The 12,971-nt window shown below is 46.5% G+C and overlaps 1 protein-coding gene across 1 annotated transcript in view; it reads left to right on the top strand.

Moving 5' to 3' along the window:
- The window catches only part of KIF6 (kinesin family member 6), a 393,571-nt gene that overhangs the window by 312,747 nt on the left and 67,853 nt on the right, over positions 1-12,971 (top strand). The window contains exon 15 of the mRNA XM_043450851.1: positions 5,873-5,928. Coding sequence (XP_043306786.1) covers positions 5,873-5,928 — 56 coding nt within the window. The remainder of the gene's footprint in view (positions 1-5,872; positions 5,929-12,971) is intronic.

Here is a 12,971-nt window from a genome sequence, read left to right as displayed (position 1 = left end):
AAAGATGAGGATGTATGGATTTCCAGCACAGAGTTCACTGACTCTGGAACAGTGGAGTTCTGACAGCCACATGACAGATGTGCTTTTGGGCTCACACACATGGAAATCGCACAGGACAGGCTGGTTCGAATGGTGGTCCCATCTTCCTCAAGGCCCTAAAGCAAAGGAGTTAATGCAACTCACACAAAGCTCCCCTCTGAGAAGAGGTTTTCCCAGCAGTAAATCAGTCTTTTAAAATCAAATGAAAAGTCAGCGGACCAGCCCACATTTTTAAAATGTCTACATCTGCTCAGCGTTCCCAATTATTAAAGGAATATTTGGGACCAGGGAGTGTAAGCCAGGTCCTACTCTTTTCTCAGGATGGGAATCTTTGCAGTCACAGAGAGTATTCAATTAGCAGATATTACACGCTCATGACTCTTATGGCAGAGGACAAAGGGAGATGTTTTTATAGAAAACAAGTAACTACAACTAGTGCTCCCATAGCAGACATTGAAATCAAGTGTGAAAAACTTCCAGGCCTCCATCTCTTTAGGAAACGGTCTGCCATGACCCTGATCCCATCCACCCATCTGCTCTCAGTCCCTCTAGTGACCAAGAGCATCACATGGACCATCTGTTGGAGGAATGACGGGTCCTAGGAATACAGACATGCGCCAGAAGGGTGTTCCCCAGGGTGGTTAAATTGCTATTCCCTGGGACTTCCCTGGCCATCCAGTGGTTAAGACTTTGCGCTTCCAACACAAGGGCCGAGGGTTCAATCCATGGTCAGGGAACTAAGATCCCACATGCTGCCCAGCCCAGCCAAAAAATTTAAAAAAAAAAAAAAATTTTTTTAATTGCTGTTCCCTAACTCTACTTCTAATAGACTTCCTCTTAGAAAGCCTTACCTTTCTGATTATCTTGAGCCAGCAGAACCCACGGGCCTGGGCTCTCCCATTTTGTTCACTACTTCTCTTATCAAGTAACTCTGCCAGCCCATGGCTCTAGTGCTGCACCATGGTGCTGGAAAAGTTCAGAAAAGAAGGGCTTAGGACCACCACCACCCCCCAACCACACAAGCCTCGGTCCAGCTCAGCCCCGTTAGCCAATGGCAAGTAGCTTCTAAGCCCAAATACAGAGACTCTTGATGACTCGAATTCCCTCAGAGTGCGGGAGTTGATTCGGAGCTGCAGGAGTGGCTCAGACATCAGCGTCGCTTAGTAGGAGGGATCTCTACCCCTTCTTGCCAGCACGTCTCAGCTCTGCCCCCAGCCCGGGGAATGTTGTGCTGCCTGCCTGTGACAACAGAAACAAGATGTTGCCACATTAATAGGATATCTGCCCTCCAGTAAACTGGAGCACGTGAGCCAATTCTTAAGCTGGACTTTTCAATAGGAGACAATTCAGATAGAAGTGCAGTTGAAAATCACTACATTTTCCAGGCATGACTCATCCTCACAGTATATAATAGCATGAAGGGAGGCTGGAAGCCCCACCCTTGGCTAACTGCAGTGCCCAGGCACCACATAGCTGACTTTGTTTTGTGACAGGTCCCTCATACAAACTGAATCCCCTGTCACAGGGTCCCATTCAGTAACAAAAGAGTAAATCAATGGGGAGGCCAGCCACAATTGGAAATGAAGGCGTTGATAATGTGAACGAAACCAAGAAAAGCACCACCCCCCACCCCCCCACCCCCCCGGCCCCAGTTGACTTCTTTAGATAGAGACTAGAGCAACAAATCACACCAACAGGAAACCTGGACCAAGAGCATCGACAAATCTAACACCATCATCTGGAAATAAAGTCCACCCCAAAGAGGAGTTCCCTGGTTCCTATTAGACTTCAGTTTTAACCTTTTATTATTTTTCCATTTGCTTTTTGTATTTACACCTTGTCTGCTGAACTAGAATTATGAACTCTGAGAGCAAAGGTTAGATAAGAATCTTCTCAGCCTCCCCACAGTTTTTTTAAAACACGCTAGCCATAAAAATGGTACTCAAAAAGACTTTTTTTTTTTTGGCTTGAGAATGACAATTTGACATTGACTTTGAGAAACCTTAGCGGCCCAGAAAGCCACCTGAGAACTGCTTCCTAGAAGTAGTGAATGTAGCAGCAGCTTCCTGAGTCGCGGAGGAACCCCTTGGTGGGTGACAAGAGGGCAGTCATTTTGATGGGGAAAGGGGACGTGATAGAAAGGAATTTTAGTATTTTAAGAAGTGTAATAGAAATGAAAGTTGGATCTTCATCACAATATAACAGAGGCAGCCAAGGTATCATATCAGGAATGAGTCAACAGGGAAAGGAAGGGCATAGATACAGACCCAGTCTTTCTGATGGGGAAGCGCATTCGGACGTTCACTCCATGAATAATCAACACATGATGTTAATCACCCCAGCCGAGAAGACAAAGACTGAAATGTGGGAAATAGCCCAAAGGCAGGCAGCATGAACGCAGGGAGCCGAGCAAGCTGCGGTGAAGTGGTATGGGGGAGAGAAGACAGCGGCCTCTCAGGGCGGGTGGCGCAGGGTGAAGCTCAGTGGGATGTCAGGGTAGGTACTGAGGACAGAGCGGGGGCAAGGCTCCAGGGCTGAGTGAAGGCTCCAGGGCTGATGTCAGGGTAGGTACTGAGGACAGAGCGGGGGCAAGGCTCCAGGGCTGAGTGAAGGCTCCAGGGCTGATGTCAGGGTAGGTACTGAGGACAGAGCGGGGGCAAGGCTCCAGGGCTGAGTGAAGGCTCCAGGGCTGATGTCAGGGTAGGTACTGAGGACAGAGCGGGGGCAAGGCTCCAGGGCTGAGTGAAGGGGCTGGTGGAGAGAAGGGCAAAGGCTGGTGTGGTGTGCAGGTTAGTGGCATGAGCCCCTGAGAGAAAAGCAAGGAGGTCTTCAGGAAGGTCCTCAGCCCTGCTCTGGATCCCATGGGTTTTAGTTATCTGCAGGGCATCAAATAGACAGAAAATAAAGCAGGACTGAGATCTGGGAGGCGACTGAAGAGGTGGCCAATGAAGGCACTGGCCTGAGTGGAGTGCCCAGAGAGCGGGTGCTGTGAGGAGAGGGTCTAGGACTAAACCCTGACCACTGAAGAAAATGAAAGTGTCGGTCACTCAGTCGTGTCCAACTCCGCGACCCCATGGACTGTGGCCCACCAGACTCCTCTGTCCGTGCAATTCTCCAAGCAAGCATACTGGAGTGGGTAGCCATTCTCTTCTCCAGGGGATCTTCCCAACCCAAGGCTTGAACCCAGGTCTCCTTCATTGCTGGCAGATTCTTTACCACCTGAGCCACCAGGGAAGCCCAAATCCTGACCATTACCAGCATCTAAGGAACAGATTGCAGAAGAAAAGTCTGAAAAAGAGTCTGAGAAGCAAAAGTCAGGGAGAGAGGGGGAAAAAAACCAGGGAGATACATGATGTAACATGGAAGCCAATGGAAGAGAATTGTTTTCACTCTGCGGTTCTCTCAAGGTAGATGAATTCTCTCGTCTAGAACTCAGGCTGGGGCAGGAAGAAGGCAAGGGGGTGGCTCCGAGGGAGCCGGGCTGAGGGGTGTGGAGATGCAGGAGGAACAGAGCAGGAATATAGAGCCATGTCTCATGTCTCATCGTCTCATCGCTGTTGACTCCCCTCCTTCTCCTTCAGGGCTGGGCTTCCTCAGGCAAGAGTCTGTCCTGACAGCCCAGGAACAGGAAAGCATGTGGGTGGGGTGGCCTGGGGTGGCGACAGCTGCCGAGCGAAGGGAAAACAGTCTCTCGGAGACGGTTCAGCCCTCAGCCCACACCTCTCCAGTGGGAAAGCCCTTTTTAGCTTGGCGCTGGGCTGCAGAGAGCCTGGAACTACAGCCCACGACTTCCCGGCCGTGTCTGCCAGCCCGGCGTGGGGCGGCTCTTTGAAGACAGTTGACCACAGCACTCAGCAGCTCCTCGCCACGGGCCCCACACCCCAACACGTGTGGGTGACCGCCAGGGAAGGGGGGTGCTCCCTTCCATGCCTGTGAGGGCTTCTCTGTGGAGATGGCCCTCTCTGCCCTCAGGATCTTCCCTTCTCCAGCTCTGCCCTGGTTTCCTCCAGCCCTGATATAAATCTCAGCAGCTTTGCAGCCTTGCTGCAAAGAAAGCCTCTTGTCGTTTCCTCATTCCCAAGAATCTCAAGCTTCCAGAAGTCTGTGGAACAGGCCGTCAGAGGCGTCATTCACTGGGCTGTGGAGGACTATCAAATGCCATGAAACCGCAGGTGTTGAGGATGGACATGGCACCCACCAACAGTCAGAGCCCCCCGCCCCCTCCACATAGCAGAGCTTAAGGGATGAAGATAGTCCTCATTTGAGTGGCCCAGACAAGGCCTCAGTCTACCTGCCCAGGGGCAGAGGCCAGAGTGAGCCCCCAGAGCCCAGCACAGTGACCCGCCCACGTTACGAATGTTTGCTGAGCTGAGTTCAGTCTGCATGGCATCCAGTGGGCTTGTACTCATCTCCAGAAGCTGACAAGCCTGAGCTGCAGAAGGGACACATGTTGTCTGGGATGAGCCTGAACACTGTTAATAAGGAGCCAGGCTGGGGAGTCCCAAGAAACCTAACACTGGGAGAAAATTTAGTCCCCTCCCTGGAAACTTCTGTCCACAGTCTCCGGCCAAGCAGACACAGTCGGAAAATAGCAGTGACGTAATTCACGCCTCTTTCCCAGCCAGCCCAGGGCATCCTGGGCCCTCTGGACTTCACTTCTGGTCTTCCCGTACCTGGGAGCCCTCTTCTCCCCACATCCTCTAACAAAATCCCGCAGGACTGAAGTGCTTATGGATGAAGCAATAGCACATCTAGGATTTACTGGGATCCAAAAGATTTGTGGGTGGAGCAATAACATTTCCTAAGGGCCCACTGTGTGTAGGCCTAGACAGTATGGTTTTCGTATAGGTCATTTCTACACTTCTCCAGCATAAGACTGGGTTCTCAGGGGGCTTCTCAAGAATACCTGTTGGAAAATAGAAAGGAGTCATTAAGTAAATGTCAACACAGCATCTGGGGGACTAGTAGGCAGCCATCTAAAGATAGTGGAAAAGTTTCTAAGAACATAGGGAAGGACTTACAATGCTAAATGAAAAAAAAAAATCAAAGCACTATATATATATATATATGATCTTAACTTTGTAACAACTGTCTAGAAAGAAGACTAGATCTCAGAATAGGTCTACTTCTGGGTAGGGAATATTGAGGGTTTTTTTTTTTTTTTCTTGCTTTGATAGTTCCAAAATGTGGTTTAACATCACCTATAACAAAAGTAAACAAACTTTTTTCTGGAAAAAGCCAGATAGTAAATATTTTCAGCTCTTCAGGCACCATAGTCTCCGTCACAGCCGCTTGACTGCCTTTGCAGTGTGAGAACAGCCTTAGACAGTAAACCCAGGAATCCATGTGGCTGCGTCCCATACAACTTGATTTATAGAAACTGATGACGGCGTGAATCTGCCTCATGACCAGCCATGTTTTACCAGTCAGAAAAAAAAAAATTATCAGGAAAAAAAAAGTTCTTTAAGTATGCTTTGACTCTAAGATCTTGGTACTATGATTAATAGAACACCATACGTAAGGCATACAGCCCTGCCTTACTCTGGTTTCCTTGTATCATAAAACATTAGAAATCAAAAGCCGTAAATTAGAGATTATGAGAAGGAAGTTCTACACTGAAGAGAGGAGTAAAAATTCATGACACCAGTAATTAATACAAATTTTATCTCTGCTCTTAAGCCAAATATATTTCATTCATTTAAATTGTCTTTTTATGTCCCTTTCCATTAAGTTTTATAACAGAGACCTCTCGGAAATCTCTTATTTTTAAAACATAATTTAGGATGAACAGAAAAGGTTAAACTCTCACTTCTTTTTTTTTCCCCCCCTCCAGATTTTCTGAAGCGAAGGCCCTGGGAGAAAGCATAAATGAAGCAAGAAGTAAAATTGGTAAGCAGATGACACTCTGTGAGCCTCTTTCACAGGCCATTTTCCTGGTGAAAATCAGGTCATGATGTGCTTCCAAACAGCCATGAGGACCAGTTTCAGGAGGTCCCTGCCAAGAAGGCTGCTTTGAGAGCACCTCTCCTTGGGAGTTTGTCATCTCTCGCACCATCCATCAGGGAAATCACTTTCTTTTGTCCAGAACTTGAATTGTTCATCCTCATACAGGCCTGAGTTTGAACATCCCAATGAGCAAGTTTTGTTTGTCCCTGGTGTTTTCCAGCAATAGCTCAACTGGTCATAACTGTACTGTTGCAGCGACATTTCACATTTTTAAGGCCTGTGGAACACTTTCACACCTCCCAGAGCTTATACTTATCGTTTTTGGCCCAGGTGTGCGTTTTTCAGCACCATTTCATCTCCTTCCGTAACTAGGAGAATGAGAGGCAAAAATGAGTCACTCTGCCCTCCCAGGACCTGGGCTGCCCAACAGGGCACCCCAACTTAGGTCAGCATCCCTGGAAAAGTGAGGTTAAGGCAAGAGGCAAATTCAGTAATACTGTGCCTCAGATCTTTGTCAAAGTGAGAGGAAGACGCTTCTTTCACCTGAAGCTAGAAGACACACCAAGACCCATCTACCAGTCTGGACAGCGTCACCAAGGGGGTCCCTTGTGGCTTCGTCTCTGTGCTAGCTAAGACAGGAGTTACCTTTTACAGCTGACTCCCGTGTCCCCCTCGTCCCAGCCTCTCTTCTCTCATACGTGAGGACAGGGCCGAGGGCCACTATGAACATCGCTTTTGGCTTTTCCTACAAAATATGGCAACTCACAATAGCCTGGGGTCATTTCAGTTAGGGAACCGGGTAGCCCTGCATTCTCTGCTGCTGCTATTGCTGCTGCTAAGTCGCTTCAGTCGTGTCCAACTCTGTGCGACCCCATAGACGGCAGCCCACCAGACTCCTCTGTCCCTGGGATTCTCCAGGCAAGAGTACTGGAGTGGGTTGCCATTTCCTTCTCCAAAGCATGAAAGTGAAAAGGGAGAGTGAAGTCGCTTCAGTCGTGTCCGACTCTGTGCGACTCCATGGGCTGTAGCCTACCAGGCTCCTCCGTCCATGGGATTTTCCAGGCAAGAGTACTGGAATGGGGTGCCATTGCCTTCTCCACCTGCATTCTCTACTGTGGCCTGAACAAAGAACTGAGGCCAACAAGCCCCGAGCCATGCCCTGCACCAGGACAAGAATCTCTAGGGTCTCAGAGGTTCTTGACTTAAGGTCCAGCAACTTGGATGGAGGGAAAATGCACCTTTATTTTCACTAACCTCTAGCTGCAGTTTAGCGCTCCGTCTAATGATGAATGTCGGCAGCAGACCACAGTAGAAATAGCAGCACCTGTCACCGTGGAAATTACCGACATTTTCATTTCACAGCACAGTTGGCAGACATTGTAAAATATCTCTTATACTCATCAGTGCTTCAAAATTACAGTAGTTATTAGACTCACCAGTAGACCTTGTCATTTAATGCACTTATATAAAAGCACATATAGCTATTTCTATACCACAAAACTTTTTAAAATCTTGGTAACTATTTCAGTGTAATTGGTCTCTCCTAAAATCCTATGTAAAACTCCTTTCTTGGCCTGAATTCTCAAAACCCCTAAAACCATATTGGAAAAAAAAAAAACAAAACAGGGTCAGGAGCACTTTTCTAGAGATAACATTCATAGTTTATCTGACTCTCATAGAGATCGGTGACCCAAACCATTGATGAGGGAAGGGGAAACGGGCCTGAGTGGATTCAGAGCCAGCTTGTCAGAGTCATCGGACTCATAGGACCTGATGGTCTGTTTTCATTCCTGGAGAGACAAGAGGGGAGGACACTGTATGAATCATTTCTCCCCAAAAAGTGACATAAAGTTTTGCCTTTGGAAAACATCTAACTCTCTAAACCAAATTAAAGCTGTTCCAACACTAATGAAATATACAAACGGTGGAAGGCACCAATGGCCCATTCTGATCTACTTAGTGTTTCACTCTGAGTACAGTGAGTTGTTGTCACAAGTAATTCTAAATTTGCCATAATTTTGATGCAACAACACACATTGATGGGTCCAATTTGCCATATTTCTTGAGATTAGGCAAATCAGAGGCTGCCCCACAGCTGCCCAGGCCAGGGAACTGAAGGCTGTAGTTGGTATTCCAGAGAATATGTCTGTAGTTTACACACAAAAGGTCCAGATGTACTAGAGAAAGCCCTGGGCAAATAAACCTTTGTGCTTTCTGGATAATAATAAGCAGAGTTCATAGCAATGTTAAAACTCAAACATTTATTGCTAATGAGAAAGTGGCTGGTAATTCAGTGGTGCTAATAAAACCAATGTCACTCTTAAGTCATTTTATGCAAATAATAGCCTTAAAACCCACCTCCTGGCCACCCATCTTTCAGATGTGCTCTTGATCCAAGGAGGGGCCAAGGCGAGTGGATCGTTGAGAATCAGCCCCCTTACACAACAAGCCCCTGACAGTGCTTGACGACAGCGAGTAGCCCCACCACCACCACCACCACCGCATCTCAGACACAGGGTTAAGACTAAAGAAGTACAAGGTGGAACTTGTACACATATTTAAAATTTCCAAGGCAACCTTGAAGGAAACTGGTTTCAAGAGATTTACAGTGTTCCTGAGTGCATTTTTCCTAGGGAAAAATTAAATCAAGTGGAATTTTCATCCTCCTACAAGTCCTTTAGTGAATCGAAGAGCCCGGAGGTGGGGGCGTGGCACGGATGTGCCATGACGTGCGTGGGGTGATGACTCAGCTCTGCTCCCAGGCTGAGCCACATCCTCCCTCCAGACCTTTGGGCTGGAGTGAGAAGCTAGGGTCGCACGTGCAACTGGCCTGCCGAGGGGAAAGGGAAGCTCTGTCTGTGATCTACACACCAGCTAGCCACACGCTTCGATTGCGGGTTGCCACTGTCTTCTCGGGCAATTTGGTTTTTCTCTGATGTTGTGATCTAGAGCTGCCACTTGAATTTCATTGTTTTTTTTTTTAAAGAAATATATTATTTATTTTTAAATTTTTGGCTGCACCGGGTCTTCGTTGCCACGCATGGGCTATTTCGAGTTGTGGCAAGTGGGGGCTACTCTCTAGTCGTGGTGCTCAGGCTTCTCCTTTCGGCGGCTTCTCCTGTTGCAAAGTATGGGCTCTAGAGCGCCCGGGCTTCAGTAGCTGCAGCTCCCGGGTTTAGTTGCTCTGCAGCATGTGGGATCTTAGTTCTTGGACCAAGGATCAAATGTGTGGCCCCTGCATTGGCAGGCAGATTCTCAACCACTAGGCAACCAGGAAAGTCCCTGAATTTCATTCTTAAAAATCCCTAGAGGTTATTAGTTCAGGAGTGACCATATAATATGTAATTTTTACATGGCATAATCGTTCAACCAAAATTTCCATATTATTTTCTTTTCTTATAACAAGCCAACCCAAACTGGGTAGATTAAACTCTTGCTGCAAACTCCTTTTTTGTCCTTCTCTGTACACCATTTACATCAGTCCTGATGTTGAAACAAGTTGAAGTCAGAAATGGAAGAAATAACTAATTTCTTCAGGATCTTCTCCCCAAATAAGGAAGTCTTTGTTTTTGAAAGAAGAGCTATTTTCATTGCATTTGCCTGCCCCATACACAACAGCATTTAAGCCACTTTCCATCATAGGTTCCATCACACGTTCATATACACACTGCCTCCATTCATCATATCTCTAAAAATGCCATTAAACCACAGGGAAAGAAAGAGATGGCTTCCAAAGCAGAGGCACAATCCAAGCCATTTTTCACTTATTAGAATCCTGGCGTGGGCTTCTCTACCTCTGGCAGCATTGTCTTTGGCATCAGAGAACAATGAGTGGCTGTTCCTTGGCATGAGGCCCACGCTTACCCAGTCTGGGAACCAGCAGCTTCAGAGGCAGGTGAAATAGCCTGACTGATGCATCTTGGCACCTGTTCACCCTCCACAGACCCCTCCAGGCCTAACTGAAAACACCCATCAGAGAATGTAGCACAGAAGGGTTTCCTCCAGGGAGCCAATCAGTGATCACTTCAGAAATCACAGGAAATGTAACAGTAAGCAGGGAAGAAGAAAACCCAAATGCTAGAAAAGCTGACAGAACATTCTGGAAGTTTTCCCTCTCCTGCTTCACCTTCGAACAGGGACCGCTAGCCCACCATTTGAACAGCACCCTTTAAAAAAGTGTTTCTCCTGCACATCTGGGGCTTGGGAAGATCATTGCTCAGATCTGGGTCTCCCATCAGCAGAGCACGTGGGACCATTTTTCCATTGTGCATCTTCTGTACTTTCATCTTCTTCTGAGGTTTACTTCTGGACCTGCCCTTGCATGTTGGCTTCTAGTATCTCACCCTACATCCAGATTGTCTTGGGAGGCTATGAAGACCTCAGTCAAGTCTGTTCTCTTGTTGCTATCTGTCACCAGCTCCAAATAACAGCCACACTCACTGCAGCTTCACTGAGCACTGACTCTGGGCCGTGCCAAGAACTCAGCAAGTGCGTTATCTCATTTAATCTCCACAAAGAAGAACCACAGTCTATACATGTGTCATAGATTCTAAAATACACAATTTTTACAGTCTTAACACCTCTGAAATCAGGAAACATTTAACAATCCATTGGCTGTCTTTTCATTTTAAAAAACCTCTTTAATGAGACCAGATCTTACAATTGATGTAGCCTAGATTCTCTGAAATATCCTATGATCATTATTTTGCAGATTTTTTTAAAAATGGAATTTCAGGGAGGTGGCCTGCTAAGTGGCCAGCCTGGGATCAAAGTCCATTTCTGTCCAACTCCAAGACTTTTAAATACAGTGTATTATCTCCATAAATTCAGATTTACCTGCCTCTGAAATTTTCTTTTCTGAGTTTAATATTTCACTAAGCTGTTACTCAGTTTTCCTGAATCTCTGCCCTTCATCTGATGTGCCCAACAAAAATCTCATACTAGACCCTAGCTCCTGCATATGGAGCCCAAGAAGTTGAAAAGGGTCTCTGCAACATGGTTAATGATTGGTCTTTCACCCAGTGGGGCTCAGTTGCAAGGGTGAGTGGGTTTGACACCCAGCCTGCCCTCACTCTCCACCCCATGTTCACTGGCCCATGGTTGCGCTTACACTTACAGAGGGGTGCCTTTTTCTAGTTTGCGGAAAGGTGTGCGGCAGACCTGCAGCAGCCCTGGAAGGTTCAGTGTCCCACATGGGTCTCAACTCTCGTTTCCAGCAGTTTGTAAAATAAAATAGAGGGGTCGTATGTTCAGGCTCTATACCATTCCAACTGAGTGCACTTACTGATGCTTCAGAAAACATGAGAGATTTCAAATCATAAACTTAGATGAGGTTTAGTAGAAATGGGTGTAATGAAGTACTTATGCTTAAGTACCAAAACAAGCACCAATCAACTGGACCAGAGAAAGCCTGGTTAAGGGCAGCAAAGAAATCATCAAGGACCACAAAATAAAAATACGTCACCATAATGTGAAAAAATGCATGTTCTCAAAATTAAGAAATGCAAAAAGTCAAGGTGACACCCTTTCACTCTGCCCAGAATTTCCATGTGTGTACGCTGCATTTCCTGGGAATTCTGCCTCTCTGTGGGAAAAGAGATGGTTCAGAGAAAAACAGTAAAGTCATGATGAAAATGTTACAAGGGGGATTTTTTGCTTTATTAAGTAATTCATCACATGAATTTTAAATAATAAGCTCTGCACATTAGCTTGATTTTTTTAATTACTGTTATCAAACAAATTTAATTAATTTGTGTTCAATTTGTATTGGCCAGGGTGTTTGGCTATAAGCATGAGAGGAATTTTATTGTCTCGTGAAAGCAGGAAATCCAAGGAATGCATTTGGCTTCACGTGCACCCTCCTCCCCATCCTCCTCCCCCTCCTCCCTCTCCCTTGCCCCCTCTCCCTCCCTCTCCTCTCCTCTCCCCTCCTCCCAACTCGACTGGGTTCTCTGGGAGTCTCCCAATTTAGTGGGAAGGTGCTTCTCAAAGGTCTAAGCTGACGTGGACTACAGCAGGGGTCATACAACATGATCCCTGGGACAATACAGCATGAGGTGAATGGTGGGCGTGCGTTCAAAGTTCCTTCTATATTTATGGCCACTCCCCATCCCTCACATTACTGCGTGAGCCCTGCCTCCTGTCAGATCAGCAGTGGCATTAGATTCTCTAGGAGCACAAACCTTCTGTGAACTGCACACGAGAGGGATGTAGGTTGAGGGCTTCTTATAAGAATCATCCTGAAACTGCCCCCACCCCTACGCTGTCTGTAGAAAAATTCTCTTCAACAAGACCAGTCCCTGGTGCCAAAAAGGCTAGGGACCTCTGGTTGATAGAATTCTTAATCCCAGTAAACAGGGTCTTTTCCAACAATGTTGGCAAAAACCCCTAACGGGGGAATGACTGGCCTGGCTTAGGTCATGCGTCCATTTCTGAAGGAGATCCTGCATCCAGGAGTGAAACATTCTGATTCACTGGTACTACATCCTATGTCCCCTCCTCAGGACTCAGCCTACCTGCGCCATAGAAGCTGAATATGGCTTTTAGGGAACTGAAGAAGTCTGTCTCCAAAGGAAGAAATGCTGGGCCGACAGCAATCATATTCACTACAAACCTCTAAGATCTTGATCTGCGGCTTGAAACAGGATACATCTGTAAAGGAATGGATAGTAGTTCCTAGGAGGGACCAAAAGCGCTTAGAGTTATTTTTCCTGGAAAAAAAAGGAAGCTGGAATGAGGAATTTAAAAACTGGCTTTAAGTACCGGTGCCTCTGCTGTAATGGGATAAATGCAGCTACACACTAAAAAATAGCAGGGATTGTAGGAAGATTAAGACTGGAAAGACTTCTCAAAACGCATACGATTTTATAACTAGTACTCTAATTCAACCAATTACAATCCTAATAAAAAATGATGATATAAATAAAAAGACACGTTAAATTCCTAATGCATAAGGAAACACTATGCAAAACATCCATTTTTCTCCC

Source organism: Cervus canadensis, chromosome 28 (genome assembly GCF_019320065.1).
Source record: "Cervus canadensis isolate Bull #8, Minnesota chromosome 28, ASM1932006v1, whole genome shotgun sequence".
Lineage (NCBI taxonomy): Eukaryota > Metazoa > Chordata > Mammalia > Artiodactyla > Cervidae > Cervus > Cervus canadensis.
This window is presented reverse-complemented; position numbering and strand designations above follow the sequence as displayed.